The sequence below is a fragment of the Anomaloglossus baeobatrachus genome, chromosome 12, assembly GCF_048569485.1.
Source record: "Anomaloglossus baeobatrachus isolate aAnoBae1 chromosome 12, aAnoBae1.hap1, whole genome shotgun sequence".
NCBI classification, from domain to species: Eukaryota; Metazoa; Chordata; class Amphibia; order Anura; family Aromobatidae; genus Anomaloglossus; species Anomaloglossus baeobatrachus.
In genome coordinates, this window is record NC_134364.1 from 54742444 (window position 1) to 54769501 (window position 27058).

Below are 27058 nucleotides of genomic sequence, written 5' to 3' on the forward strand. Positions count from 1 at the left end.
TGGGGAACGCGAGCAGGAAAACAGTCTCTAGTAATGACCGCGGCTGACAGACTAGCCTGAAATACTGATGGGGAAATCAAAAATGTCTCCAGCTTTCTCTAACAGATCTTATCAGTCTGAACATTTATTCTATAAGAAAAAATATGTTTCTATGCATCTTCTAGTTTATATGTTTAAGGGAGACTGTCAGCACAGAATGACTGTTCAAACCAAGCATAGATCCCCAATGCACCCTTGGTGTGGCCAAACTTTGTTGTGCTCTTTTCCACCTACTTGTTTAGCACATTCTCTACCCTCCTTTTCTTTGACAGCTTTGGCTTTACAAGAGGCAGCAAGAGATGAAAAATAAGTAGGTGAGAAGATGCACTGAAGTGTTTGGCCACACCAAGGGTGCACTGAACTGTTTAACAATACCGAGAGTGCACTGTAAAGTTTGGCCTCACCAAGGGTGCACTGAACTCTTTGGCCTCACCAAGGGTGCACTGAACTCTTTGGCCTCACCAAGGGTGCACTGAACTCTTTGGACACACCAAGCGTGCACTGAACTGTTTGGTCATATCGAGGGTGCACTGTAAAGTTTGGCCATACCAAGGGCGCACTGAACTGTTTGGCCACACCAAGGGTGCACTGAACTCTTGGCCACACCAAGGGTGCACTGAACTCTTGGCCACACCAAGGGTGCACTGAACTCTTTGGCCACACCAAGGGTGCACTGAACTGTTTGGTCATATCGAGGGTGCACTGTAAAGTTTGGCCATACCAAGGGCGCACTGAACTGTTTGGCCACACCAAGGGCGCACTGAACTGTTTGGCCACACCAAGGGTGCACTGAACTCTTGGCCACACCAAGGGTGCACTGAACTCTTGGCCACACCAAGGGTGCACTGAACTCTTTGGCCCCACCAAGGGTGCACTGAACTCTGTGGCCACACCAAGGGTGCACTGAACTCTGTGGCCACACCAAGGGTGCACTGAACTCTGTGGCCACACCAAGGGTGCACTGAACTCTGTGGCCACACCAAGGGTGCACTGAACTCTGTGGCCACACCAAGGGTGCACTGAACTCTTTGGCCACAACAAGGGTGCACTGAACTCTTTGGCCACACCAAGGGTGCACTGAACTCTTTGGCCACACTAAGGGTGCACTGAACTCTTTGGCCACACCAAGGGTGCACTAAACTCTTTGGCCACACAAAGGGTGCACTGAACTCTCTGGACACACCAAGGGTGCACTGTAAGGTTTGGCCACACCAAGGGTGCACTAAACTCTTTGGCCACACAAAGGGTGCACTGAACTCTTTGGACACACCAAGGGTGCACTGTAAGGTTTGGCCACACCAAGGGTGCACTGAACTCTTTGGACACACCAAGGGTGCACTGAACTCTTCGGCCACACCAAGGGTGCACTGAACTGTTTGGCCACACCAAGGGTGCACTGAACTCTTGGCCACACCAAGGTCGCACTGTACTGTTTGGCCACACCAAGGGTGCACTGAACTCTTTGGCCATACCAAGGGTGCACTGAACTCTTGGCCACACCAAGGGCGCACTGAACTGTTTGGCCACACCAAGGGTGCACAGAGCTGTTTGGTCACACCAAGGGTGAACTAAACTGTTTGGCCACACCAAGGGGGCACTGAACTGTTTGGCCATACCGAGGGTGCACTGTAAGGTTTGGCCATACCAAGAGTGCACTGAACTCTTTGGCCACACCAAGAGTGCACTGAACTGTTTGGCCACACCAAGGGTGCATAGAGCTGTTTGGCGATACCGAGGGTGCACTGTAAGGTTTGGCCATACCAAGAGTGCACTGAACTCTTTGGCCACACCAAGGGTGCACTGAACTGTTTGGCCACACAATTGGCGCACTGAACTGTTTCGCAACACCAAGGGTACGCTGAATTGTTTGGCCACACCGAAGGTACATTAAACTGTTTGCTTTTCTCGCAGAAAAGACTCTATTGCGCTTGTCTTTTCTTTAGTGTCTTCCCTTGGTAGAGCAGTCTGGAAGAAATGGTAAGTTTGCTGAGTCAGAACCAGAAAGGGGAAGATAATGGCCAAAATAAGAAGTCAATAGAGATGAGCGGACCCATGAAAGTTCGGCGGGGTCAGCCAGACTTCAGATAAAGTTCGCTTTGGGACCCGGACTTGACCTGAACACCAATGGAAGTCACTAATTGGGCAGTTTGGGTCTCTGACCACATGCAGCCAGCCATAAACAGTTCACGGGCGGGTGAGAGGGGATTTTCCATTTTTTTGTTGTTAACCCAAGTGTGAACCATTCAAATACTGCAAGTGGCTCGCACTGGGCTAAGCACCGAGTGTACCCGAGCACGACAATGCTCACGTGAGTGATGTTCATACATAAAACACCCAAACTCTGTTTTTTGTGTAAAGTCTGAGTCTCTTACAAACACCGGATCTCGGGTTCAAACATCTCTACTCATCAGTAAACTATCCAAGGTCAGACTGAGAATACCATAGGCTGTGCAAGACCTAAAGCACAGAAGTAAACCAGAACTAATATAAACTATAACTGGCAACTCTCAGCAGTAAAGTGGGAGTTTTACTAGAGCTTGGTGCTGTAGGGTTTGTGCCATAGCAGGGATCTTATTACTCCTGTTGGACAGCACAAACACCCATACTGCCAGACTGGGCCTCTCTACAGGTCTCAGCCAGACTAGCCTTTGTGGCTGGACAGAGCCTGTGCCTCCCAGAGCTTCTGGTCCCGATCTTGTCTCTATCACTGGCAGTGCCTGGTGACAGAAGCAGACATCGCAGGTGAAGGTGGAGCTGTGACTCTGAGATGACCTACCCTTTCACCTACTGTCAATTTTTATGTAGATTTATAACATATACATTGTCCGGACAATGGATAACTTCTACTTCTGCCTAGGGGCGGAACGATCGCAGTCGCAGGGGTAGTCATTGCGACTGGGCCCGGGGGTTCAGGGGGCCCGAGGACCTCACAAACTGGTGTACCACCTATGGCAGCAGGCCACGTTACCACTATGGGGCCCAGTGCCAGTTATATGGGGCATGCATTATAATACATGGAGGATTATGGGGAGTTTAAAATAATATATTGAGTACCATGGGGATTGTATTATAATATATGGAGGACTATGAGGAGTGTATTATAATATATAGAGGACTATGGGGAGTGTATTATAATATGTGGAGGACTATGGGGAGTGTATTATAATATATGGAGGACTATGGGGAGTGTATTCTAATATATGGAGGACTATGGGGAGTGTATTCTAATATATGGAGGACTATGGGGAGTGTATTATAATATATGGAGGACTATGGGGAGTGTATTATAATATGTGGAGGACTATGGGGAGTGTATTATAATATATGGAGGACTATGGGGAGTGTATTATAATATATGGAGGACTATGGGGAGTGTATTCTAATATATGGAGGACTATGGGGAGTGTATTATAATATATGGAGGACTATGGGGAGTGTATTATAATATATGGAGGACTATGGGGAGTGTATTATAATATATGGAGGACTATGGGGAGTGTATTATAATATATGGAGGACTCTGGAGAGTGTATTATAATTGCCTAAAAATTCAACTTGCCTAATAATTCTGCACACGGTGTATATTATAATATATGGAGGACTATGGGGAGTGTACTATAATATATGGAGGACTGTGAGATGCATTATAATATCGGATATTATATTGGGATATCGGAGAATGGGAAAGCTGGGTGCTAAGGGAAAGAGCCAAGTGTCAGCGTAATTATCTTGTACTCCGAGCGGGGCAGGAACAGGGGGATGGGGGATGCCCATGTCCAAATTTTGCACCAGGGCCCATTGAACTTTAGTTACGCCACTGCTCCCGCCCCTAGTGGACAGTTATATTTTATAGTCATTCTTACTCAGGTGTTTATTTTTATGTTTTTCTCTGTTTCTATATTAATCTATATAGGAGGGTTTAAGTATATATGATATTTGCAGGTTGATAGGGCGCCACTATTAGATTTTTGCTATGTAGCTCTGGGATTATCGATCTATACCGAAGTAATCTCATATTTTAGAATTACAATCCATATTTGCTTCTATAAATAGGGAGGCTTGTTGGAATAAGGCAATATACTAAAATGGGCATCAAACACTTAAAAATAACTAGAAAGCCTGTAACGTTTGATAGTTTGAAGTGATATGTACTTACTACAAGTCAATCCCATAAAGCCTTGGACAGATGGCTGTTTAGCCTTTGAAGCAGATGGTCAATATGGAGACTGGATGGTATTCAACACATCCTACGTAGAGCTGGGGAAAGCGGCCGTCCACGCTGACTAATACAATCTGAGCGTCATTATTATCACTCGCTTCGTTTGGGAGTCGACTTTATAAGTTTTATATAGTTTTAGAAAAATAATTAAGAAATGTTCAATTTTGTTTCATCAAGAAAAATCAAAAACACAATCTTAAAAATCAATTATTTTGCAGTATTGCAGGAAGACGCTCAGATTTCATTCAAGTTTAATTATGTATGTAGTGATAAAGTGTCATGATCTAAGGCTGTATTGGCCACTGTGGTTTGACTATTTCACCCAGCTCCGGCCTGGTCATGTCAGGGGTTAACTCCTCCCTGCCTCACCCGGTTTCCGGGACACTATATCCTGGTGCTGCACCTCCGGTGCCAGTGATAGTTTATGCTCTGCAGCGTGTATTACTGGCTCTGGTGAGTTACCTGATCTGTCCTGCCTCCCAGCTACCTGGTTCTGACCTGTACTTTCCTCGTTCATCCGTCTGTCCCATTCCCTGACTAACTGCCTCTGTCTACCGTGTACCCATCCCTGTTTGTCTTATCCCGGTCCCAAACTGTTTGTCCTCCTCCCTTGTTTGTACTTGGACTTCACAGCATCTGACTTGCATCCTCGTTCCTAACTTCAGCTTCGTCACTCCTCTCTGTTGCATATGTGACTTCCCGGCTTTTGACCCTCGGCTATCACCTGACCATGATTTGATTATCCTGGTACTATTGACGAGACCTCCTGCTGCTGACCTGGTTTATTGACTTCTCTACTGCCCTCTGGTGGTTTGCCTGCTTATTGCACTCTGAAGCTACACTGCTTGTAGCTTCAGAATCTCCCTTATTACAGTGTGACTTAAAGAAGCAAAACATATTTATATATTTTTGCTTTCCTATTTGCTTATACTTTTTTTTTTTACTGTTTACATAATACTGGGTAGGATGCGGGACTTGTTCTAGTGCTCTATAGAGCTGTAAAATGGAGCTATTGTCCCCCAAGGTTTGGTTCTTTCACCAAATATTACTAGAGATGGGCAAATATCTTTACAAAAATTCACATTTTTCAAAGTTTTAGGCTTTTTTTTTGTAGCTCGCTTCCATGTAGATTCAGCCAACCATAAATGGCTAACAAAAGGATAAAAAAAATGAAAAAGGTATTACGTCATGACGTGCGCTGTGACCCTGTCCACGAATATGTTGAACTGTTCTGGGCCTGTCATGTTAGGTACAGGGAAGTACCAAGCAATCGGTGAAAGGGAAGGGGAACCCTGTGTCTAGGGAAGGTGGTGACCCATGACCAAGCCTACTGCTGGACCCTGGCTTCTCGCACCGCCCTAGATAGGATCCGCACCTATGCGCTGAGCAGGATACCTGGCCCTGGCTGACCCTGAAATATGCCCTAAGTAGGGAGCGGAGGGGATGAGTGCTTAGTCAAACCCACTAAGCTCTAAAGAAGACACCGGGATTACAAACAGGGGAAAAGTAAACAAATAATTTATCTCTAGATCACTCAGGGAGAGAAACTGAAACAACAACAAAGTTTCTCCAGATGAATACAAGCTGACTGCTTGCACTGAAGACTTTGTAAGGGTATCAGACCTATCACCAGCACAAAGTAAGGGGGAGTGAGGGTATTTAAAGACACAAAGGGAAATTCTGAAGATTAACAGCTGAAAAAGTGAGGAAATCTGCAGGGTCCTAAAGAGAAAGGAATAAACCCCAAGCAGGGAAAAAGGGGAAGTTAGAGAGCAGCTTGTGTAGCCAAACGCTGTAACCTTCTACAGCCGGAAACTTCAGGACTGTTTGTCAAGCATGATACACCTGTAACAGGGCTTCATCAGTCATAAGTCCTGGCTTAAGCCTTTCTTTACACATTGCAATTTCGCATACGATATCGTATGCGATTTGCAACGCCCCCATCGTATGTGCAGCACGTTCAATTTGTTGAACGTGCCGCACAAACGATTACCCCCCGTCACACGTATTTACCTTCCATACGACCTCGATATGGGTGGCAAACATCCACTTCCTGGAGTGGGAGGGACGTTCAGCGTCAGATCGACGTCATGCGGCAGCCGGCCAATAGAAGCGGAGGGGCGGAGCTGAGCGGGACGTAAACATCCCGCCCACCTCCTTCCTTCCGCATTGTGGGTCGGGAGCCACAGGAGGCAGGTAAGATCTGTTCATCGTTCCCGGGGTGTCACACACTGTGATGTGTGCTACCCCGGGTACGATGAACAATCTGACGTTCAATTCATGAGGAATGGACGACGTGTATGCGATGAACGGTTTTTCGTTCAATCGCAATTGCACATACCTGTCACACACTGCAATGTACCTTACGATGCCGGATGTGCGTCACTTACGACGTGACCCCGCCGACACATTGTAAGATACATTGCAGCGTGTAAAGCGGGCTTTAGAGTGAGAAGATGCAGCCAGGACTGGACAGCTGATGGTGTAGAACAGAGGTCCCGGAGAAAGGTGAGAGGTAAGGTCTATTTTTTACATCTTGCCTTTGTTACGCTCTGGAGACTGTAGAGACCCCAGAACATAATATGGGACAGATTTGTAGAAAATAGCTTCTCTGCTAAATTTACTTTTTGTGAAAATCCTCGCTCATTTCTATACATTACCCTTAAGCGTACAGGCAGGTCACTCTCTGGACATCTAATTAATAATGTTTGGAATATGGTACATTAGAGAGCCATGGATCCTTAATGCAGTGACATTAACACGAAGGTGGCTGTGTTTGTGACCAATGCTCAGTCCCTATTCAAGGCATACATGTTGTGTTCTATTATTGTCAATATAAATTGAAAAATATCAAATTAAGTTTGGTTGTTATTGTGGAGACTGAATCAAATGCCAGATGTGACTACAGGATAGCGAGCTTACAGACTGTCGTTCATGCAAGGGAACAGTAGGCTATCCCTGTCCTCAGGGTTACTCCTAATGGTGGAGATGCCCGAGTCTCCTGCCTGGCTATTCTCCTGACTGGAGCAAATGTGTGTCCCCCCACATGCCCAGGGAAGGAAGGAACAGGAGTATGATGGCAACATAAATTTAGACACCGTGAAAAAACAAAACTCCGGCACACTGCAAACTCACAGGAAAAGATAGTAAGAAACTAAGTAGAGAAGTAATATAGCAACACAGGACAACAAGGGTTAACACCACAACCAATCATAGCAATAATGCACAACAACCACCAGTAAATCTGGATCAAACCACCTCTCCAGACCAGTATAGACAAACTATAGCTGGCACTAATGGAACTGTCCAGCCAGCATATATAGGAGGGGAGCAAATGGGACTGGCTCTCCCATAGCATGTGATTAAGGCCGGTTTCACACATCCGGCTTTTTGCCGGTTTGCCGGATCCGGCGCTCTCCCATACAGTGACTACAGTACAGTGACAGCGCAACAAGCGCCGGTCACGTGCTGTCATGTGACCGGCGCATGTGACCCGGAAGTTACAGCGCTGTCACTGTACTGTATTGTCTGTACGGGAGAGCGCCGGATCCGGCAAACCGGCGAAAAGCCGGATGTGTGAAACCGGCCTAAAGGAGATTAACAAGCAGCCCAGCAGAGATTAACTCTTGCTAGCCTGCCTATGACCTACAAGTCTGTGGGTTGACACCCGAGTCTCCCTGCGCTGATCACAGATATCAGAGAAGTTAAGACAGAATGCGAGAATCTGGAGTTTCCACAGATCCTGACACCTTCATGACAGTCATTGATGCCTGCAAAAACCTCCAGTATGTTTCACTAGTGAATTCAATGGTCTTTCTACTTTCAGACAACTTTATCTCATTTGATAGAATTAGATAATCTGCAAATCACTTTATTTAAAAATGATGTTGTCTCACTCCCTAAAAAATCCCTCCAAAGCTTCGGCCATTCTGTGTCTTCTATCTGTCTAAATTGCTGTCCACTGCCTGTTGTAAAGTACAATCCATCTGTAGCAGCAGACATGCAGAGACAGATTCCAGAAATCATGGGAAAGCATGTTTCTCTCTGCTCATGGGCTCCAGTCTGTAAAACTGCATACAACCCACACCTGACACTGTAGGCATGACAGTGCATGCGTTATTAATTAAAGGGCCAGCTGTAGACACCATTGAAAGAGGGTATTTAAGATCTCTAGGACATAGCTTAGTGTGACCCCCTTGAGGAAGCCCACCTGAAACGTGCGTCAGGGTTACTGAGTTGCCACATGCCAACGGGGAATATAATGGGTGAGTGTATAAACCTTTTGCTGTGCCATAATTTTCTGTATTTGATTGAGTGATCTTCCTATGCTGAGCACTTTTCATGTATACACCCCACTAGAGGTGGAATCCTCCCCCTAAGGATACTGGCATTTTCGCTGGCACCTTAGCTAGTTCATAGTCTGCATAATGCACTTTCACTATGTAATAATAATTCATTTATATAGCGCTATTAATTCCACAGCGCTTTACATACATTGGCAACACTGTCCCCATTGGGGCTCACAATCTAGAGTCCCTATCTGTAGGTCTTTGGAGGTGGGAGGAAACCGGAGTACCCGGAGGAAACCCACACAAACCCGGGGAGAACATACAAACTCCTTGCAGATGTTATCCTTGGTGGGATTTGAAGCCAGGACCCCAGCCCTGCAAGACTGCAGTGCTAACCACTGAGCCACCGTGCCGCCCTATGTATATATTTATTTTTCCTGTCTGTATTAATGTTTAATAAGGTATAAATCTTTTATCTTACCATACTGGTGATTATATGGCTCCCTTTTTCTATAGGTTTAATACAGCAAAACAGACTGCTCTGGACTGAAAGTGGAGAATAGCAGAAGGAGAGTTCTAGCACCTATAGTGCTGGCAGAATTCTAAGCACTTATGAAAAGGAGTAAATGGTAAGTTACAGAACAGGAGGATTGGATGCATGTGCACCAATAACAAGCTATGCATATATATATGTACATTATTTAGCACAATTTGATAAATGCAACAATTTAATGTATAGCTTTCACCCCCAGCTCCATCAGAATTTCAGCTTTTCTGCTAAAAGTGCAGCACTTGGCAGTACGAAGCGTCTGCAGTGTGTTCCTAAATGCTGTCAGCTGCCTTTAATGTCACTCTTGCTATATTTAGCCGGGATATTTTATTTAACAGCTCCACTTCCCCAGGCTTTTCTGAAAATGGTATGTTTGGAGGTTCGAGGCTTTCCGATAGTGAACATTCTCCAAAAAGAAATCTGTTTTGACCCCACGGGGCCCTTCCTATTTGACTGAAGGGCTCAGAAGTGATGAGAGTGACACGATCAGCGTTTTCGGCGGGGGGCCTGGGACATATTTCCCATAATAGACAGCGCTGTCAGCAGCAGGACGCCGTCCCATCTATGCAGCTTCCTTCAGGGGAAGAGGGAGAAGGGAAAATAATATGGTGATATATCTGGGGCTATACAGGTAATGCTGCATTATATCCACACACCATAAGCGCTGCTGCTATGGGGTAGGACCTTTCTAATCAAGCTTTTTTGCAAATTGGATCATTACCCAGATTTTACAATATAAACTGCTTAAAATATTAAATAAATTTCTTAAACCTGAAGAGGCTGATGTACTTACTGTGAAAATCCACATCAGAAATGCTGTATAGTCTTTTATATTATAACGAGCATTATATGAGTCTGGCTAAAGCGTGCAAAAGCTCATGAGGCCAGGTATATTTAGTATCCTCCTACCCAGCCTGATTGACAGCTGCAGCTTGTACTGAGTATTGTGACATCTTGGCGGGGAGGAGGGACACTGAGGAGACAGCAGTCAGGCTAAGTGGGTTTAGAGTCAGCAGCAGGGAGCCGGGACATGGAGGTGCTATCAATAAGGTTAGGAGGTCAGAGATTCAGCAGTGGCAGGATGAAGCAACAATGAGGAGCTATCAATCAGGATAGATGGGTGAAGTTTCAGCAGCAGCATGTAAGAGAAATAATGAAGAGCTATCAATTGGACTAGATGGGCAGAGATTCAGCAGCAGGGAGGAGGGACATTGAGGAGAAATAAAGTGAGATGGGTGAAGATGCAGCAGCAGGGAGGAGGGGCACTGAGGCGCTATCAATCAGGCTAGATGGGTGGAGAGTCAGCAGCAGCAAGGACAGAGAGGAGGGACAATGAGGAGCTTTCAATCAGGATAGATGGGCAGAGATTCAACAGCTGGGATGAGAAACACTGAGGAGCAATAAAGCAAGATGGGCGTAGATTGAGCAGCAGGGAGGAGGGACACTGAGGGGCTATCAGTCAGTCTAGAGTGGTGGAGATTCAGCAGCAGCAAGGACAGAGAGGAGGGACAATGAGGAGCTATCAATCGGGCTAGATGGGCAGAGATTCAGCAGCAGGGAGGAGAAACACTGAGGAGCAATAAAGCGACATGGGTGTAGATTGAGCAGCAGGGAGGAGGGCCATTGAGGGGCTTCAATCAGGCTACATGGGAGAAGTTTCAGTAGCAGTATGTAGGAGGAATAATTAAGAGCTATCAATCGGGCTAGATGGGCAGAGATTCAATAGCAGAGAGGAGAGGCACTGAGGAGAAATAAAGTGAGATGGGTGAAGATTCAGGAGCTGGGAGGAGGGACACTGAGGAGCAATAAAGTGAGATGGGTGGAGATTCAGCAGCAGAGAAGAGGGACACTGAGGAGCTATCAATCAGGCTAGATAGACAGAGATTCAATAGCAGAGAGGAGAGGTACTGAGGAGAAATAAAGTGAGATGGGTGAAGATTCAGGAGCTGGGAGGAGGGACACTGAGGAGCTATCAGTCAGGCTAGTAGAGGAAAGTTTTAGCAGCAGCTTGTAGGAGGAATAATGAAGAGCAATCAGCCTAGATGGGCAGAGATTCAAGAGATGGAGACGGGACACTGAGGAGCAATCAAGCGAGATGAGTGGAGATTTAGCTGCAGCAGGGAGGAGGGACAATGAGGAGCTGTCAATACGGTTAGACAAGCATAGATGAGTTTAAGCATAAAAAAATATTATACAGCCATTTTGACATGGATTATCAAAATATATGCACCAGCCTCATCAGGTCTAAGATATATTTTTAATAATTTACGTAATTTGGGTTATAATATCTTGTGACAGATCGCACTAAAGTGTCTCTATAATTATAAGTATTCCATACATTAATGCCACAGTTAAAACCAATTGATTTAAACATATACGTCTAGAACGGAGCTAAACGAGCCTGTAATCAATGTGACCCCAAAATGTGCCGTCTAGTTTTCCTGCCGCAATACTTCGGTATACTCACTCACAGATTATTGTGCAAATCATTGCATTGTGCTCCAGCATTGGAAATCTACTCTATGGATTGCGACTCCACAATATAATCCGAGTCTCATCTGCTTCAATCAGAGCAATCAAGATCCATTACACGTAATAATAAATCATTGCAAAGTGCACGCTAAATGCAAGTCATTGAAATCACGCCGGAAAAATGACTCCGAGGATTCTCTACCGCTTCTTATATCAATAAAACATTAGTAGTGGGTTTTATCTGATTAAATCATTTATCATCATAACTGGATGGATCGGGGTTTAGCAGATTAGTAAAAGAATTCATTGCTAAGTAAATGACGAGGACAAGACGCTCTTCTGATAGAGTATATGATGTAAGATACGGCATGGAAAGTCCTCTGGGATTGGTCAGATTCTGCTACAATGGAAGGTGATACTGGCAACATACGATAGAGTTACCGGATCAATTTGACCAGGTCAGTATTGTTGGGTGACTGGACGACAAATTTGGAAATCTCTTACCTTCCGGGTCTTCCGGCACGGCGACTGAATGGTTGGGTAGGTTAAGGCCTCATCATTGATGCACAGATGACGGCTCACCACCAGTCAATCGAAACCTTACCAGGGATCCCAGAAGGTTAGAGATTTGTAAACCTCTCGTCTAGTGGACCTGACCTGACCTCGCTGATGGACCGGAGTCCCATGAATCCATCCATCCAACTCAGATTACCAAGAGCAATGCTAAACTGACTATTCGGGCATAAAGGCGACACATAACGACCAAAGGGGCTTGATCCTCCTTACATATTAGAGAAGTCAGCCAATTCCAACCAATAGAAACAACCACCTACTGGATCAGTGAAAGGAATGATGGTGTGTTTCGATTAATGGTTGACTTATGAACATTTGGTATCATTCTAGACACTGATTGGAAATATTGGGTTTTTGGGGGCCGTCGAAGAGCGCTGGCTGTATAATCAGCCAAAAAAATCCAACACCGCCAATGTAGTCTGGGATGTTTTTTTCCCGTTAATGAGCAATGATTCAACCAACAAACGTTTGTTGGTAATATTTGGCTGTTAACTACAACACAGCTTTCTATGTAAAGGGGTTTGTTCCTTTTCAAAAATTCTTAGTCCCCAGGCTGCAGTTTGTTACATATAACAAAAACCCCAAAAACCAATGCCTTGCTCACCATCTGTCATCCGCTGTACTCACCGATTGGCTGCTGCTCTGTCAGTGCAACTTTTGCAACGCAGCCAAAATCAGACACCAACAGCAGAATTATTATTATTATTATTATTATTATTATTATTATTATTAGAATATTATGAGATTAGTATTATTAAAATATTATTATTATTAGCATATTATTATATTTGAATATTCGAATATTATCATCATTATCATTATTATTATTAGCATATTATTATATTATCATCATTATTACTATATTAGAATATTATTAGAATATTATAATCATTATTGTTAGATTATTATTATTATTTTATAATAATATTTTACAATATTATTAGCTTATTAGAATATTTGTATTATATTAGAATATTATTATCATTATTATTATATTAGAAAATTAATTATCATCATCATTATCATCATTATTATTAGAATATTATTATTAGAATATTTGTATTAAAACATTTTATATTAGATTATTATATTAGATTATTATCATTATTATTAGATTATTATTATTATATTAGAATATTATTAGAATATCATTACCATTATTATTAGCATATTATTATATTATCATCACTTTTACTATATTAGAATATTATAATCATTATCATTATTGTTAGATTATTATTATTATTATTATTATTATTATTATTATTATTATTATTATTATTATTATTATTTTAGAATATTATATTAGAATATGTTTAGCTTATTATTATTAGAATATTTGTATTATATTATAATATTATCATTATTATTATATTAGAATATTAATTATCATCATCATTATTATCATCATTATTATTAGAATATGATTATTAGAAAATTTTTATTAGACTTTTTATTATATTATTATATTATTATTACTATTATTATTATATTAGACTTATTATTAAGAATATTGTGATATATTCAATATTAATATAATTATTAGAATATAAATTATTATTTAAAACTGCGCCTTGGGAACAAGATTTTTTGAAAACTTACAACAATTTAAGATACTGAAAAAAGACACAAGTGCTGCTTCATTGCAATTTATAAATTCAAACCAGTTATATCATGGCTATAGTTGATGGCAAGGGCATGATAACCTTTGCGGCCCGTTCGTTCTCTAAGGAAAGTAGTATAGAGCCGCAAAATAAATGTTTGTGCCCCCTAACCACAAATAAAAGCCAAGACCAATGTCGCTGCAAGACATATTAACCACAATATATTGACCATCATTTGTTCTAATCTACAGGGGCGATAATTTCAGAAAAAAACGATTAAACACAAAGTCAAACCATAAAATTGTAGTTAACTTAGCACATTCATGGCGTAAAATACTGCTTTACTTATACCATGAAACAGTGGCCCTTTTAAATAAAACATCTGTAAAAAAAAAATCTAAACTGCCTACCTTATTGTGAAAAATAGTATCTGAAAATGTAGTTAATTGTTGGCACTTTTAAACAAGTTTTGCAAGCAATACCATGCCAATACACCGGGGGAGCTGTTCAAATACAAAGCACTTTAATTAACACTCTATATCGCCACCTAGTGGCAAGAATTCAAATCTGGATTATATTTTGATCCTTAATGTGTCACTTTTTATTCTAATGTGCTTCACATTTTAGCCAATGACCAATGCCCTATAATTTCTCCAACTTGAACTATATATATATATATGTGTGTGTGTGTGTGTGTGTGTGTGTGTGTGTGTGTGTGTGTGTGTGTGCGTGTGTGTGTATATATATATATATATATGTATGTATGTATGTATGTGTATATATATATATATATGTATATATATATCTACATATATATATAATTTTATTTTTTTCCTAACATTCATTTATTTTTTAATCATCCTAATTTTGATAGTGCTGCCACTGCGCAGCTATACACACTGAATAAAAAATCCAAGTAGTCATATTCAAAGCCAGTAATATTGATCACTTCTGTGCCCAAAAATTGGGCACCATGGTCATTGCGTAAAACATTAAAACATATATATTAGTACATACAATAAGTAAAAGAAAATAATTACTTACAGCCAACCATCATCATTGCAACAGAAAATATCTTCTCTCCATCAGTTGTTGGAGCAATATTTCCAAATCCAATAGTTGTAAGGCTTGTCATGGTAAAGTAGAGGGATGATATGTACAATGAGTACTTGCTGGGTCCACCTTCCCATTGTCCAGTACCGGAGGTATTGTATCGATACGGACTGCCAATACTTATTCCCAGTTGGTAAAGCCAGCTGTCATTCTTGGTTGTATTGTTCGCTTCATCGATAACTTCATAGTCCCCAATACTATACCAAATACAGGCTAGCCAGTGGGCAACAAGTCCAAATACGCAGACCAAGAGAACCAGCACCGCAGCACCATATTCCAAATAATGATCTAATTTCCTGGCCACACGGCCCAATCTCAGGAGTCGTACCACCTTAAGAGAGCTGAAGAGGCTGCTGATGCCCTGGGAAACACAAAACATTAGTAAATCGGTTGTATAAAAATTGATAAAGTACTAAAAAATACTAAATAATACAAAATAATAAAGTACTAACAATGCCACTATCACCAAACTATATGTACCTCATTGTTACCATGAGTACCCTAAAGGGAAAGTATCTTTTTAAGTTATCATCCTAGATAGTGTAAGGAGACTTATAGGCCATGCAATGCTTCCTAGGACCAGCCAGCCAGTCTCCTTACTTTGCACTGATGAGAGGCAAGAACCCTGAAACAGCTGTCTGTCAATAAAGATTCTGGATGGACATTATACTCTAAAGGGGGCTTTACATGCTGCGATATCGGTACCGATATCGCTAGCGATCGTACCCGCCCCCGTCGGTTGTGCGTCACGGGCAAGTCGTCGCCCGTGGCGCACAAAATCGCTAACACCCATCACACGGACTTACCTGCCCTGCGATGTCGCTCTGGCCGGCGAACCACCCCCTTTCTAACGGGGTGGGTCGTGCGGCGTCTCAGCGACGTCACACGGCGCCCACCTCCTTCCTTCCGCATTGCTAGTGGAGGCAGTTAAGGAGATGTTTTTCGCTTTTGCGGTGTCACACATAGCGATGTCTGCTGCCGCAAGAACCACCAACAACCTCGTTACTCACCAGACAATGATATTTGGTGTTGGAGCGACCTCTCCAAAGCCAACGATTTTTACCACTTTTGAGATCGTTGTAGGTCGCTCGTACATGTCACACGCTGCAATGTCGGTAACAACGCCGCATGTGCGTCACAAACACCGTGACCCCGACGATAAATCGTTAGCGATATTGCAGCGTGTAAAGCCCCCTTTAGGGTATTATCACGCTGAGTTTTCTTTTCTCAGGAGTTTCTCTGGCAGAAACTCTCCAAAATCCATGAGGAATTTAAAGAAAACCCCAGGTATGATTGGACAGTTTTTGTGCAAGAAACTTCTGAAAAAACGCCTCACTTCCATGGCTACAAACAAAGCCGCACGTTCTGCATTGGTCTGACAACCCCATCTGCTGATCCCATGGGTTATTATGCCATTCTCTCCTTTACTGGATTTTTTCTTTATTCTGAGTATCTTATACAATTGCTTCAAGAACAGTTTTTCTTTTTCTTCTGTGCCCCTTCGTTCCAAACATATTCCCCCTGGAATTAAAGGTACAAATATCCCCTTCAACCAACTGGGTATGTACCACATAGCTCCACTGTGGACATTTGCATTCTCTCCATTCTTGCTGGCAAATCAAAACATGGCCACGCCCTCCGAGAAATTCTGTGGTTCACGCCCAGTTGGCTGAAAGGGGGAATCTAACTTTGAAACAGAGGGTAAGGGGTAGTTTGCATGCTGCGACATTGCAAGCCGATGCTGCGATGTCAAGCGCGATAGTCCCCGCCCCCGTCGCAGCAGCGATATCTTGTGATTGCTGCCGTAGCGAACATTATCGCTATGGCAGCTTCACATGCACTCACCTGCCCTGCGACGTCGCTCTGGCCGGCGAACCGCCTCCTTCCTAAGGGGGCGGGTCGTGTGGCGTCACACGGCAGGCGGCCAATAGCAGCGGAGCGGCGGAGATGAGCAGGATGTAAACATCCCGCCCACCTCCTTCCTTCCGCATTGCAGCCGGGACGCAGGTAAGGAGATGTTCCTCGCTCCTGCGGCTTCATACACAGCAATGTGTGCTGCCACAGGAACGAGGAACAACATCGTACCTGTCGCTGCACCGGCATTATAGAAATGTCGGACCCTACACCGATGATACGATAACAACGCTTTTGCTCTCGTTAATCATATCAATAAGGATTTGCACACTACAATATCGACTGTGACGCCGGATGTGCGTCACTTTCGATTTGACCCCACCGACATCGCACCTGCGATGTTGTAGTGTGCAAAGCCCGCCTAAGTGGCCATTGAGGGTTCCATGTACCGTCTTAAGAATGCGGGGGAAGATGCAGAGTAAAATAAGGTAAACCAAAGTAATAATCTGCCAGGAGAAACATAACACAAAGAGACTGTAGTTCCAATCAGGGTCCACGTCAGAAATATCACCAGCAGGAAAGCCCGGGGAAGCTTTTTATACTTGCACCTGCCGGGTGGTAAGGCAAACTAGGAAACACTTGTTGGCAGAAAGGCAATGAACACAAAGTGTTTACACAGAGACAAACTGTTCAGAACCAGGATAGCAACCGAAGCAGACTGGAGTGGTCCCTAGTAGAATATATGAAATAATAGTGCATTGTATACATGGTCCACTTAGCATAACCACAGAAGTGACCTCTAATTGGATTTTATCATATTACTTCATATTCTGCCCTTTTTTTGTTAACATAATCTCAAGAACACAACAAATAAATGTTAAAAAGTTGTAAGTATTGTGCCGACCCAAGAACAAGCGAAATCTAATAACGCACCCAGACCTGTCCTGTTAGCAAGTGCTACGATCCTTCAGTACATTTTATAATGTGGGATTCAAAGAGAACCCCCCCCCCCCCACCCCGCTGCATTCTCAGCACGGCATTTTCCACAATTGACATAAACATTTCTTTGTAGCATCATTACATTCGATTGAGCGTATATTTGGATCATACTAAAGTACAAAAGTGTAGGAAGTAATTGGCCGAGAACAAAAAGATAAATGTCGCCTGCGGTGCGATTCCTTGTTGCTATCCAGTGCTCATGGAAACACAGGCTACAATTAGCCGGGAATACGGGACGTTAACGATGGTCAAGTTATTTTAGTTGGAAACAAACGTTTTAGGTTTAGTGATGTTCAATTATTTTGGGATCATTTATGTGGCACACAGTAAGGAGAGTACATACATTATTTTCTTTGTCTTCATTTTCAAAAATCTGTGGTGTCATCCGTGTGTCTTCTGTGTGTCATTCGTTTGTTACCATGTCACCATATGTCATCTGTGTGTCATCAGTGCATCATTCATGTGTTACCGTGTGTTACCATGTGTTATCCATATGTCGCTATGTATCCTCTATGTTTCGCCATGTGTTATCCGTGTGTTGCTATGTGTCCGTGTGGCAGTATGTGTTATCCATGTGCCGCTTTTTGTTATCTATCTGTCATCCATGTGTTATCTATCTGTCTTCCGTGCGTCTTCTCTGTGTCTTCCGTGTATCCTCCGTGTGTCCTCCGTGTGTCTTCTGTGTGTCACTATGTGTCCTCCACGTATTATCCATCTGTCCTCTGTGTTTCCTCCGTGTGTCGTCCATGTGTCTTCCATGTGTCTTCCATATGTGTCCTCCGTGTGTTATCAGTCTGTCCTCAGTGTGTCGCTGTATTCTCCGTGTATTATCAGTTTGTCCTCTGTGTGTCGCTATGTGTCCTCCGTGTATTATCCGTCTGTCCTCCGTGTGTTGCTATGTGTTCTCTGTGCATTATCCGTCTGTCCTCCGTGTGTCCTCCGTGTGTCGCTATGTGTTCTCCATGTATTATCCGTCTGTCCTCTGTGTGTCGCGATGTCCTCCGTGTATTATCCGTCTGTCCTCCATGTGTCTCTATATGTTCTCCATGTATTATCCATCTGTCCTCCGTGTGTCGCTGTGTCCTCCGTGTATTATTTGTCTGTCCTTGGTGTGTCACTATGTGTCCTCCGTGTATTATCCGTCTGTCCTCCATGTGTCGCTGTGTCCTCTATGTATTATCCGTCTGTCCTCTGTGTGTTGCTGTGTCCTCCGTGTATTATTCATTTGTCCTCCGTGTGCCGCTGTGTATCCTCCATATATTATCCATCTGTCCTCCGTATGTCGCTATGTGTCCTCCGTGTATTATCCGTCTGTCCTCCGTGTGTTGCTATGTGTCCTCCGTGTATTATCCATCTGTCCTCCGTCCGTCCTCCGTCTGTCCTCCGTGTGTCGCTATGTGTCCTCTGTGTATTATCCGTCTGTCCTCCGTGTGTTGCTGTGTCCGCCGTGAATTATCCGTGTGTCCTCTGTGTGTTGATGTGTCCTCCGTGGATTATCAGTCTGTCCTCCGTGTGTTGCTATGTGTCCTCCGTGAATTATCCGTCTGTCCTCCATGTGTTGCTGTGTCCTCCATGTATTATCCGTCTGTCCTCCGTGTGTCGCTATGTGTCCTCCGTGTATTATCTGTCTGTCCTCCGTGTGTCCTACGTGTGTCGCTATGTGTCCTCCGTGCATTATCCGTCTGTCCTCCGTGTATCACTGTGTCCTCCGTGTATTATCCGTCTGTCCTCCGTGTGTCCTACGTGTGTCGCTATGTGTCCTCCGTGCATTATCCGTCTGTCCTCTGTGTGTCGCTATGTGTCCTCTGTGTATTATCCGTCTGTCCTCCGTGTGTCCTACGTGTGTCGCTATGTGTCCTCCGTGCATTATCCGTCTGTCTTCCGTGTGTCGCTATGTGTCCTCCGTGCATTATCCGTCTGTCTTCCGTGTGTCGCTATGTGTCCTCCGTGTATTATCCGTCTGTCCTCCGTGTGTCGCTATGTGTCCTCCATGTATTATCCGTCTGTCCTCCGTGTGTCGCTATGTGTCCTCCGTGTATTATCCGTCTGTCCTACGTGTGTCGCTATGTGTCCTCCGTGTATTATCCGTCTGTCCTACGTGTGTCGCTATGTGTCCTCCGTGTATTATCCGTCTGTCCTCCGTATGTCCTCCTTGTCATCTATTGGAGGAGCTGCTCGGTTTAGATAATAATAATCCAATCATAGCTCTCTTTAATGGTAGACCTCTTCCCCCTTAATCAGCTATGGTCTCCCTTTACCATTTATGATTTTTAAGCCTTGTTGATCACTGCTAGGGAAAAAACAAAAATTACAATTTCATTTTTATTTGCACTGATTGCTGAAATAAAAAAAAAAAAATATTAAAAACCTGAAAAGTTTTCCATGAAGATTGAATTAAAAACCCCTCCTTCCTAGTTGATGTTTCTATAAGGCTTAAAGACCTGTACAGCTGGGAAAACACGTTATAGTAAGTAATAATGTATAAATAGCCGATATTAATAAGGTGGGAACGCTCTGTGGAGGATTCATTGCTCTGCTATTATTCTCTATCTTCCCGGACACCATTAAAAGCCTTTATCTCAGCCGGTGTCACACTGAAGTGGGTCATGGAGTGACAGCTCGGAGATGGCTCCGGCCTACAGCACAAGCCAAGTGTTTACTTGTGACTATATCATCTTATACCCCAGAGTGTTATCATTGTAAATTGCTTCCAATTAATGTGTTTTCCCCACGAGGGATCCTGAAACGGCTGACCAGTACTGAACCAGTATATTATATCTGGGTTTATTCTCCCACTATCGGCACTAAAGTAATAACAATTTTCGGGTATGAAGCAAAAATATAAATTGATGATGACAAAGCATTATTCGATATTTTATTCCCATGGATGTAGTTGTTTTTTTTTTACGGTTTTAGGAGATTTCCATGTTGTCTCTGTATCTGTACTTTTGTAAAGATTCATAGTGATGAGCGGGCACTACCATGCTCATGTGCTCAGTTCTCATAATTAGTGATGAGCGGGCACTATCATGCTCGGGTGCTCAGTTCTCGTAACTAGTGATGAGCGGGCACTACCATGCTCAGGTGCTCAGTTCTCGTAATTAGTGATGAGCGGGCACTATCATGCTCAGGTGCTCGGTACTCGTAACTAGTGATGAGCGGGCACTACCATGCTCGGGTGCTCAGTACTCGTAACTAGTGATGAGCGGGCATTACCATGCTCGGGTGCTCAGTACTCGTAACTAGTGATGAGCGGGCACTACCATGCTCAGGTGCTCGGTACTCGTAACTAGTGATGAGCGGGCACTACCATGCTCTGGTGCTCAGTACTCGTAACTAGTGATGAGCGGGCACTACCATGCTCAGGTGCTCGGTACTCGTAACTAGTGATGAGCGGGCACTACCATGCTCTGGTGCTCAGTACTCGTAACTAGTGATGAGCGGGCACTACGATGCTCGGGGGCTCAGTACTCGTAACTAGTGATAAGCGGGCACTACCATGCTCGGGTGCTCAGTAACCAGTGACTAATGATTAGCGGGCACTACCATGCTCAGGTGCTCGGTACTCGTAACTAGTGATGAGCAAGCACTACCATGATTGGGAGGTCGGTACTCGTAACTAGTGATGAGCGGGCACTACCATGCTCGGGTGCTCAGTACTCTTAACTAGTGATGAGCGGGCACTACCATGCTCGGGTGCTCGGTTCTCGTAACTAGTGATGCGCGGCACTACCATGCTCGGGTGTTTGGTACTCGTAAACGGCTGACCACTATCTCATGTGTACCATTGTCCGTTTTTACCATCTTACATTTGTTCTAACATGTTGACGCCACTCACTTACCTCATCCACGTTTTCAAAGGCATTGATGATATCGTATGGTAAGCACGACAACAAGTCAATGACAAACCATGTTTTCAAGTAGTTCATTCTTATAAGTTTTGGATCTGAAATTACTTCTCCTCCAGGTCCAACGAACGTTGTGTGAAAGTTCAAAACTATATCAACAAGGAAAATAACGTCCACCACACTGTCCAGCACCAACCAGGCAATGTTGTTCTGTTTGGTCTTGAAGGAGACATTGTAAGGAACCATGATTGCGGTGTAGAAGGTTAATATGAGGATCACCCAATCCCAGGTCGTCTTGAAAGCACAATAGTGCAATATAATATGGGGTGGAGTTTTTGGTGCTTCTTGCTTGTATTGCGGAAGGATGTCCGATCCCAGCTGTAGAACCTGAATGCGATAAAAAGTTTAAAAACTAGTTATAGTCCAAGTAGACATACTCGGAAGACATACAGTCATTTACTTCTGTGACCTAGTGAATGCAGAGTTTTAGGTGCCGTCATTCCTCAGATACACATGGACTATTCTAGTGTATGGCTTGCACCTAAAGGCCCCGTTACACGCAACGACATCGCTAACGAGATGTCGCTGGGGTCACAGAATTCGTGAGGCACATCCGGCCTCGTTAGCGACATCGTTGCATGTGACACTTACGAGTGACCGCTAACTATCCCAAATACTCACCAAATCGTTGATTGTTGACACGTCGTTCATTTTCAAAATATCGTTGCTCGTTCTGGACGCAGGTGGTTAGTCGTTCCTGAGGCAGCACACATCGCTACGTGTGACACCCCAGGAACGACGAACAACAGCGTTCCTACGTCCTCCGGCAACGAGGTGGGAGTGACGTTTATGCAGCTACTCTCCGCCCCTCCGCTTCTATTGGGGGCTTGCTGTGTGACATCGCTGTGATGGCGCACGAACCTCTCCTTTAGAAAAGAGGTTGTTGGCCGGCCACAGCGACGTCGTTAGGAAGGTAAGTACGTGTGACGCGCACTACCGATATTGTTCGCCACAGGCGATTTGCCCGTGATGCACAAACGACGGGGGCGGGTGCGATTGCTAGCGATGTCGCAGCGTGTAAAGCAGCCTTTACAAGTCATCGTTTGTTGGTCATTAGGATTACACCATTTCGGACCCTCCAAACTCGAACATCTTGCGGGTTCGCCAATCTCTAACGAAGAGTCATCCCTCTCCTGCCATCCCTCATTGTAAAATTATTGTTTTATAATTTTTACAGGTATTTTTGTTGGGAAGCGTCCTTATAGACATCAAAAAAACCCTGAAGCAAACCTTGTAAGATCCATATGTTCAACAATAGATCCATCATAGTTGTCGTAGCTCCTTTCTGTTCCATGGAAGTGTCTTACATGCTCCAGAAATGGAGGAGGTGGAAGGATATGAATGAGGACATCAAGACAGGTGTCACTATCTAAATCATTCCAGAAGGATTAAATAGTCATACATCTGTGAAACATCAAATTCTATTTCGTTCCACAAACATGTCTTCCTACACAACTCGGTCAACTTCATCTGACAGTAGATCTCTAATCTCTGTTTCCTTATTTGTGGAAAGTCTCGTGAAAAGAACATACAATCCTGTCACCGTTCCAGATTCTGGAAGATTAGATGTTTTATCAAATGCCAGTGAACCAGCTTTCTATTATTGAACATCAAGACTTGTTTATATGGATTATTCGGAGGCATGAAAAAAAAATATTGTTCAGGCAGCGAGGTTTGATGTTTCCGCCCTTTGATGTAGGTCTAAAAAAAGACCAAACAGTCTTGTATGTGTATAATGCTAGAGAGGTGAGTGAAAAAATAATGCAATGTACAAGATCTATCGATTTCACTCAAACTATATATACAATAATGCTTGAAAGTTTGTGAACCCTTGAAAATTCTCCATATTTCTACATAAATTTGACCTAAAACTGCATCGGATTTTTACCTAAGTCCTAAAAGTAGATATCGATAAATCAAATAAATTAGTCAAAAATGACTTTTTTTGTTGGTTAATGATCCAATAATCACATGTTTGAGTAGAAAAATTATGTATACCTTTAGGATGAGCAGATGATTTGAAGGTGAAATTAAAGTTTTGTGTTCTCAATCAATGGGATGACAATTGGGTGTGAGTGGGTTACCTGTTTTATTTAAAGAATGAAGATTTACTAATGTGTGGTCCTTATAACGCATGTTTGTGGAATTGTATTATGGCTTGAAGAAAGAAGATTTCTGAGGATCAAAGTGGAAGAGTTAGTGATGCTCCTCAGGCTGGAAAATGTCATAAAACCATCTCTAAAAAGTTTGAGCTCCATCAGTCCACAGTCATAAGGTTTGTGCACGAGTGGAGGAAATTATTGACTATGAAGAAAGATCAATCCAGGAGCAAGGCTTCTAATAGTCCATGAGGTCACAAAGGAACCCAAGGTAACTTCTAAACAACTAAAGGCCTCTATCACATTAGCTAATGTTACTGCTCATAAGTAGAGATGAGTGAACCCAAGGTTCGATGCTCGTATCAAACACAGACTTTATTAAAAAAAAACATCTCTAAAAAGTTTGAGCTCCATCAGTCCACAGTCATAAGATTTGTGTACAAGTGGAGGAAATTATTGACTATGAAGAAAGATCAATCCAGGAGCAAGGCTTCTAATAGTCCATGAGGTCACAAAGGAACCCAAGGTAACTTCTAAACAACTAAAGGCCTCTATCACATTAGCTAATGTTACTGCTCATAAGTAGAGATGAGTGAACCCAAGGTTCGATGCTCGTACCAAACACAGACTTTATTAAAAAAAACAGAATTGGGGAGCTTTACTTATGCAAACCACTTGTGCAAACATCGCTGTGCTCGGGTACGCTCAGTTGCTGGGTTCATTACTGAACTTAAAGGGGTTCTCCAGATTTATTTTTTCTGTGTTCCAAGCTGTGGTTTCATTAATGCCAATTTTAAGGCACACTTGTCGTATTAATCACTTTTATTCCATTTTTGTGGAGGAGACTAAAAAAAACTTCAAATCTGGCATTTCGATTTATTTTTTCAAGTTCAACATATTTTTAAAATAATTTAATATTTTAATTAGACCAGACTTTTATTGATGGGTGGGAGACAAAATATTTGCATTTTTAAATATTTTTTTCAAAAATACACTTAAGGTCCTGCAATGCCCTGCACATAAGAGAAGTTACATATCTAATCAGGAGAACTATAAAAAAATCTTATTTATATATATATATATATATATATATATATACATATATATACACATCTAATATATAAAGCTGAGTGTGTGTGTGTGTGGGTGTGTATCCGCTAAAGGAATCCGCACCGTCGCATTTACAATCACGAAATTTTGCACAGACGCCTCATGTGACCCAGGGAACGTCGCAGACTACGTTTTGACAGAAAAATTTAACCCCGTGCTTTACAGTTAGTCTTTAAAATCTTGCCGCCATTAAACTTAATGGAGGTGGGAGCTATAGGTTATTAATAGCAACTGTCAGTGGTTGCTATAGGAACAAAATAAACTGTTAGTTGAAGCTTATGCGTGAGGTTATATGATGTCGGTGGAGAGATGGATAGAGAGAGACAGAAAAAGACAGACAGACAGAGACAGAGACAGATGGGGAAAGAGACAGCCCTGGAAAGAGACAGCCCTGGAAAAGAGACAGCCCTGGAAAAGAGACAGCCGGGCAAAGAGACGGACCTGGAAAGAGACGGACCTGGAAAGAGACGGACCTGGAAAGAGACGGACCTGGAAAGAGACGGACCTGGAAAGAGACGGACCTGGAAAGAGACGGACCTGGAAAGAGGCGGACCTGGAAAGAGGCGGACCTGGAAAGAGACGGACCTGGAAAGAGACGGACCTGGAAAGAGGCGGACCTGGAAAGAGACAGATGGGGAAAGAGACAGCCCTGGAAGGAGACAGCCCTGGAAAGAGACAACCAGGGAAAGAGACAGCCCTGAAAAGAGACAGTCCTGGATAGAGTCAGCTGGGCAAAGAGACAGCCCTCGAAAGAGACAGCCCTGGAAAGAGACAGATGGGTCAAGAGACAGATGGGGAAAGAGGCAGACAGGCAAAGAGACAGCCCTGGAAAGAGACAGCCCTGGAAAGAGTCAGATGGGCAAAAAGAGAGCCCTGGAAAGAGAGAGTCCTGGAAAGAGACAGACGGGAAAAGAGACAGCCCTGACAAGAGACAGACCTGGAAAGAGACAGACCTGGAAAGAGACAGCCGGGGAAAGAGACAGACCTGGAAAGAGTCAGCCGGGCAAAAAGAGACAGCTGGGGAAAGAGACAGCCGGGGAAAGAGACAGCCGGGGAAAGAGACAGCCCTGGAAAGAGACAGCCCTGGAAAGAGACAGATGGGGAAAGAGACAGACAGACACACACATAGAGACAGACACAGAGATAGAGAGAATCAGACAGACACAGAGATGGAGACAGACTGATACAAATACAGACATAGAAATAGACAGACAGAGACATAGACACAGACAAGAAAAGAGACACACAGAGAGACACACAGACAGAGACTGGAAGAGAGACAGTTACCATCCCGGGCAACCCCCGGGTACTACAGCTAGTATATATATATATATATATATATATGTATATATATATATATATATATATATATATATATATATATATATATATATAAAATTAGGATTTTTTTTTAACCTTAGCTTCAGTCCCCTGGTAGGACATTAACTTCTGATCATTTGGTCACTTATACTGTACACTGTAATTCTGTGGTTTATAGCATAAATTGTGGTCTTCTTTGAAGTTCTGGTTATACTTAAAGGAGTATTCCCATCTAAAACATCTTATCCCAATATGTAGTAGGTGTATTAATAATAGTATTAGCAAATACCTCCAATTAGAAATGTAGTATAGTTCTCCTAATTAGATGTGTAACTTACCTCATGTGCAGGGCATTGCAGAACCTTAGGTGTATAGTCACAGTTAGTTGCTCATGGTTGTAATCATGCATACCTAAGCTTCAATGCCCTGCACATGAGGTAAGAGACATGGCTATATTAGGAGAACTATACTACATTTCTAAGTGGAGGTATTTACTAATATTCTTATTATTACACTTACTACATATTGGGATAGAATCTTGGAGATGGGCATACCCTTTTAATCTTTGGAGGCGTACCAAAATGGTAGTTATGGGGCCTGTAGCTGCCATCGTAGCTCACCAGTCTCCTGTGATCACATCTCGGAGGGGCCCTGAGTGCGTGCGCTATTTAAATACTGCTGGCAGTGATTGACAGCAGCATTTAAATAGTTAAAAAGTAGCAATCACAGGCTAGGGCTGAGCACTGATGTTACATATGGCAGCCGGCATTCGTTCTGTACTGAGCGGGCCGGGTGCACCTCCTGAGCCTGCACTCTACACATGCACCCTTGCCAGCCATGACATATATGTACAGCAGGGGGCGCACAGGACTTTTTCAAACACCTATACGCTCATCAGTTCCTTCTGAT

General features: G+C 43.3%; 1 protein-coding gene across 4 annotated transcripts in view; it reads right to left on the reverse strand.

Annotated features, from left to right (window-relative positions):
* KCNH5 (potassium voltage-gated channel subfamily H member 5) overlaps positions 1 to 27058 on the reverse strand; it is a 332203-nt gene that overhangs the window by 151858 nt on the left and 153287 nt on the right. For all 4 annotated transcript variants that reach the window (XM_075330810.1, XM_075330809.1, XM_075330808.1 and 1 more), the window contains 2 exons: positions 21555 to 21947; positions 14791 to 15220 (listed from right to left, as the gene is read on the reverse strand). In XM_075330810.1, the coding sequence (XP_075186925.1) occupies positions 14791 to 15220; positions 21555 to 21947 (823 nt within the window). The remainder of the gene's footprint in view (positions 1 to 14790; positions 15221 to 21554; positions 21948 to 27058) is intronic.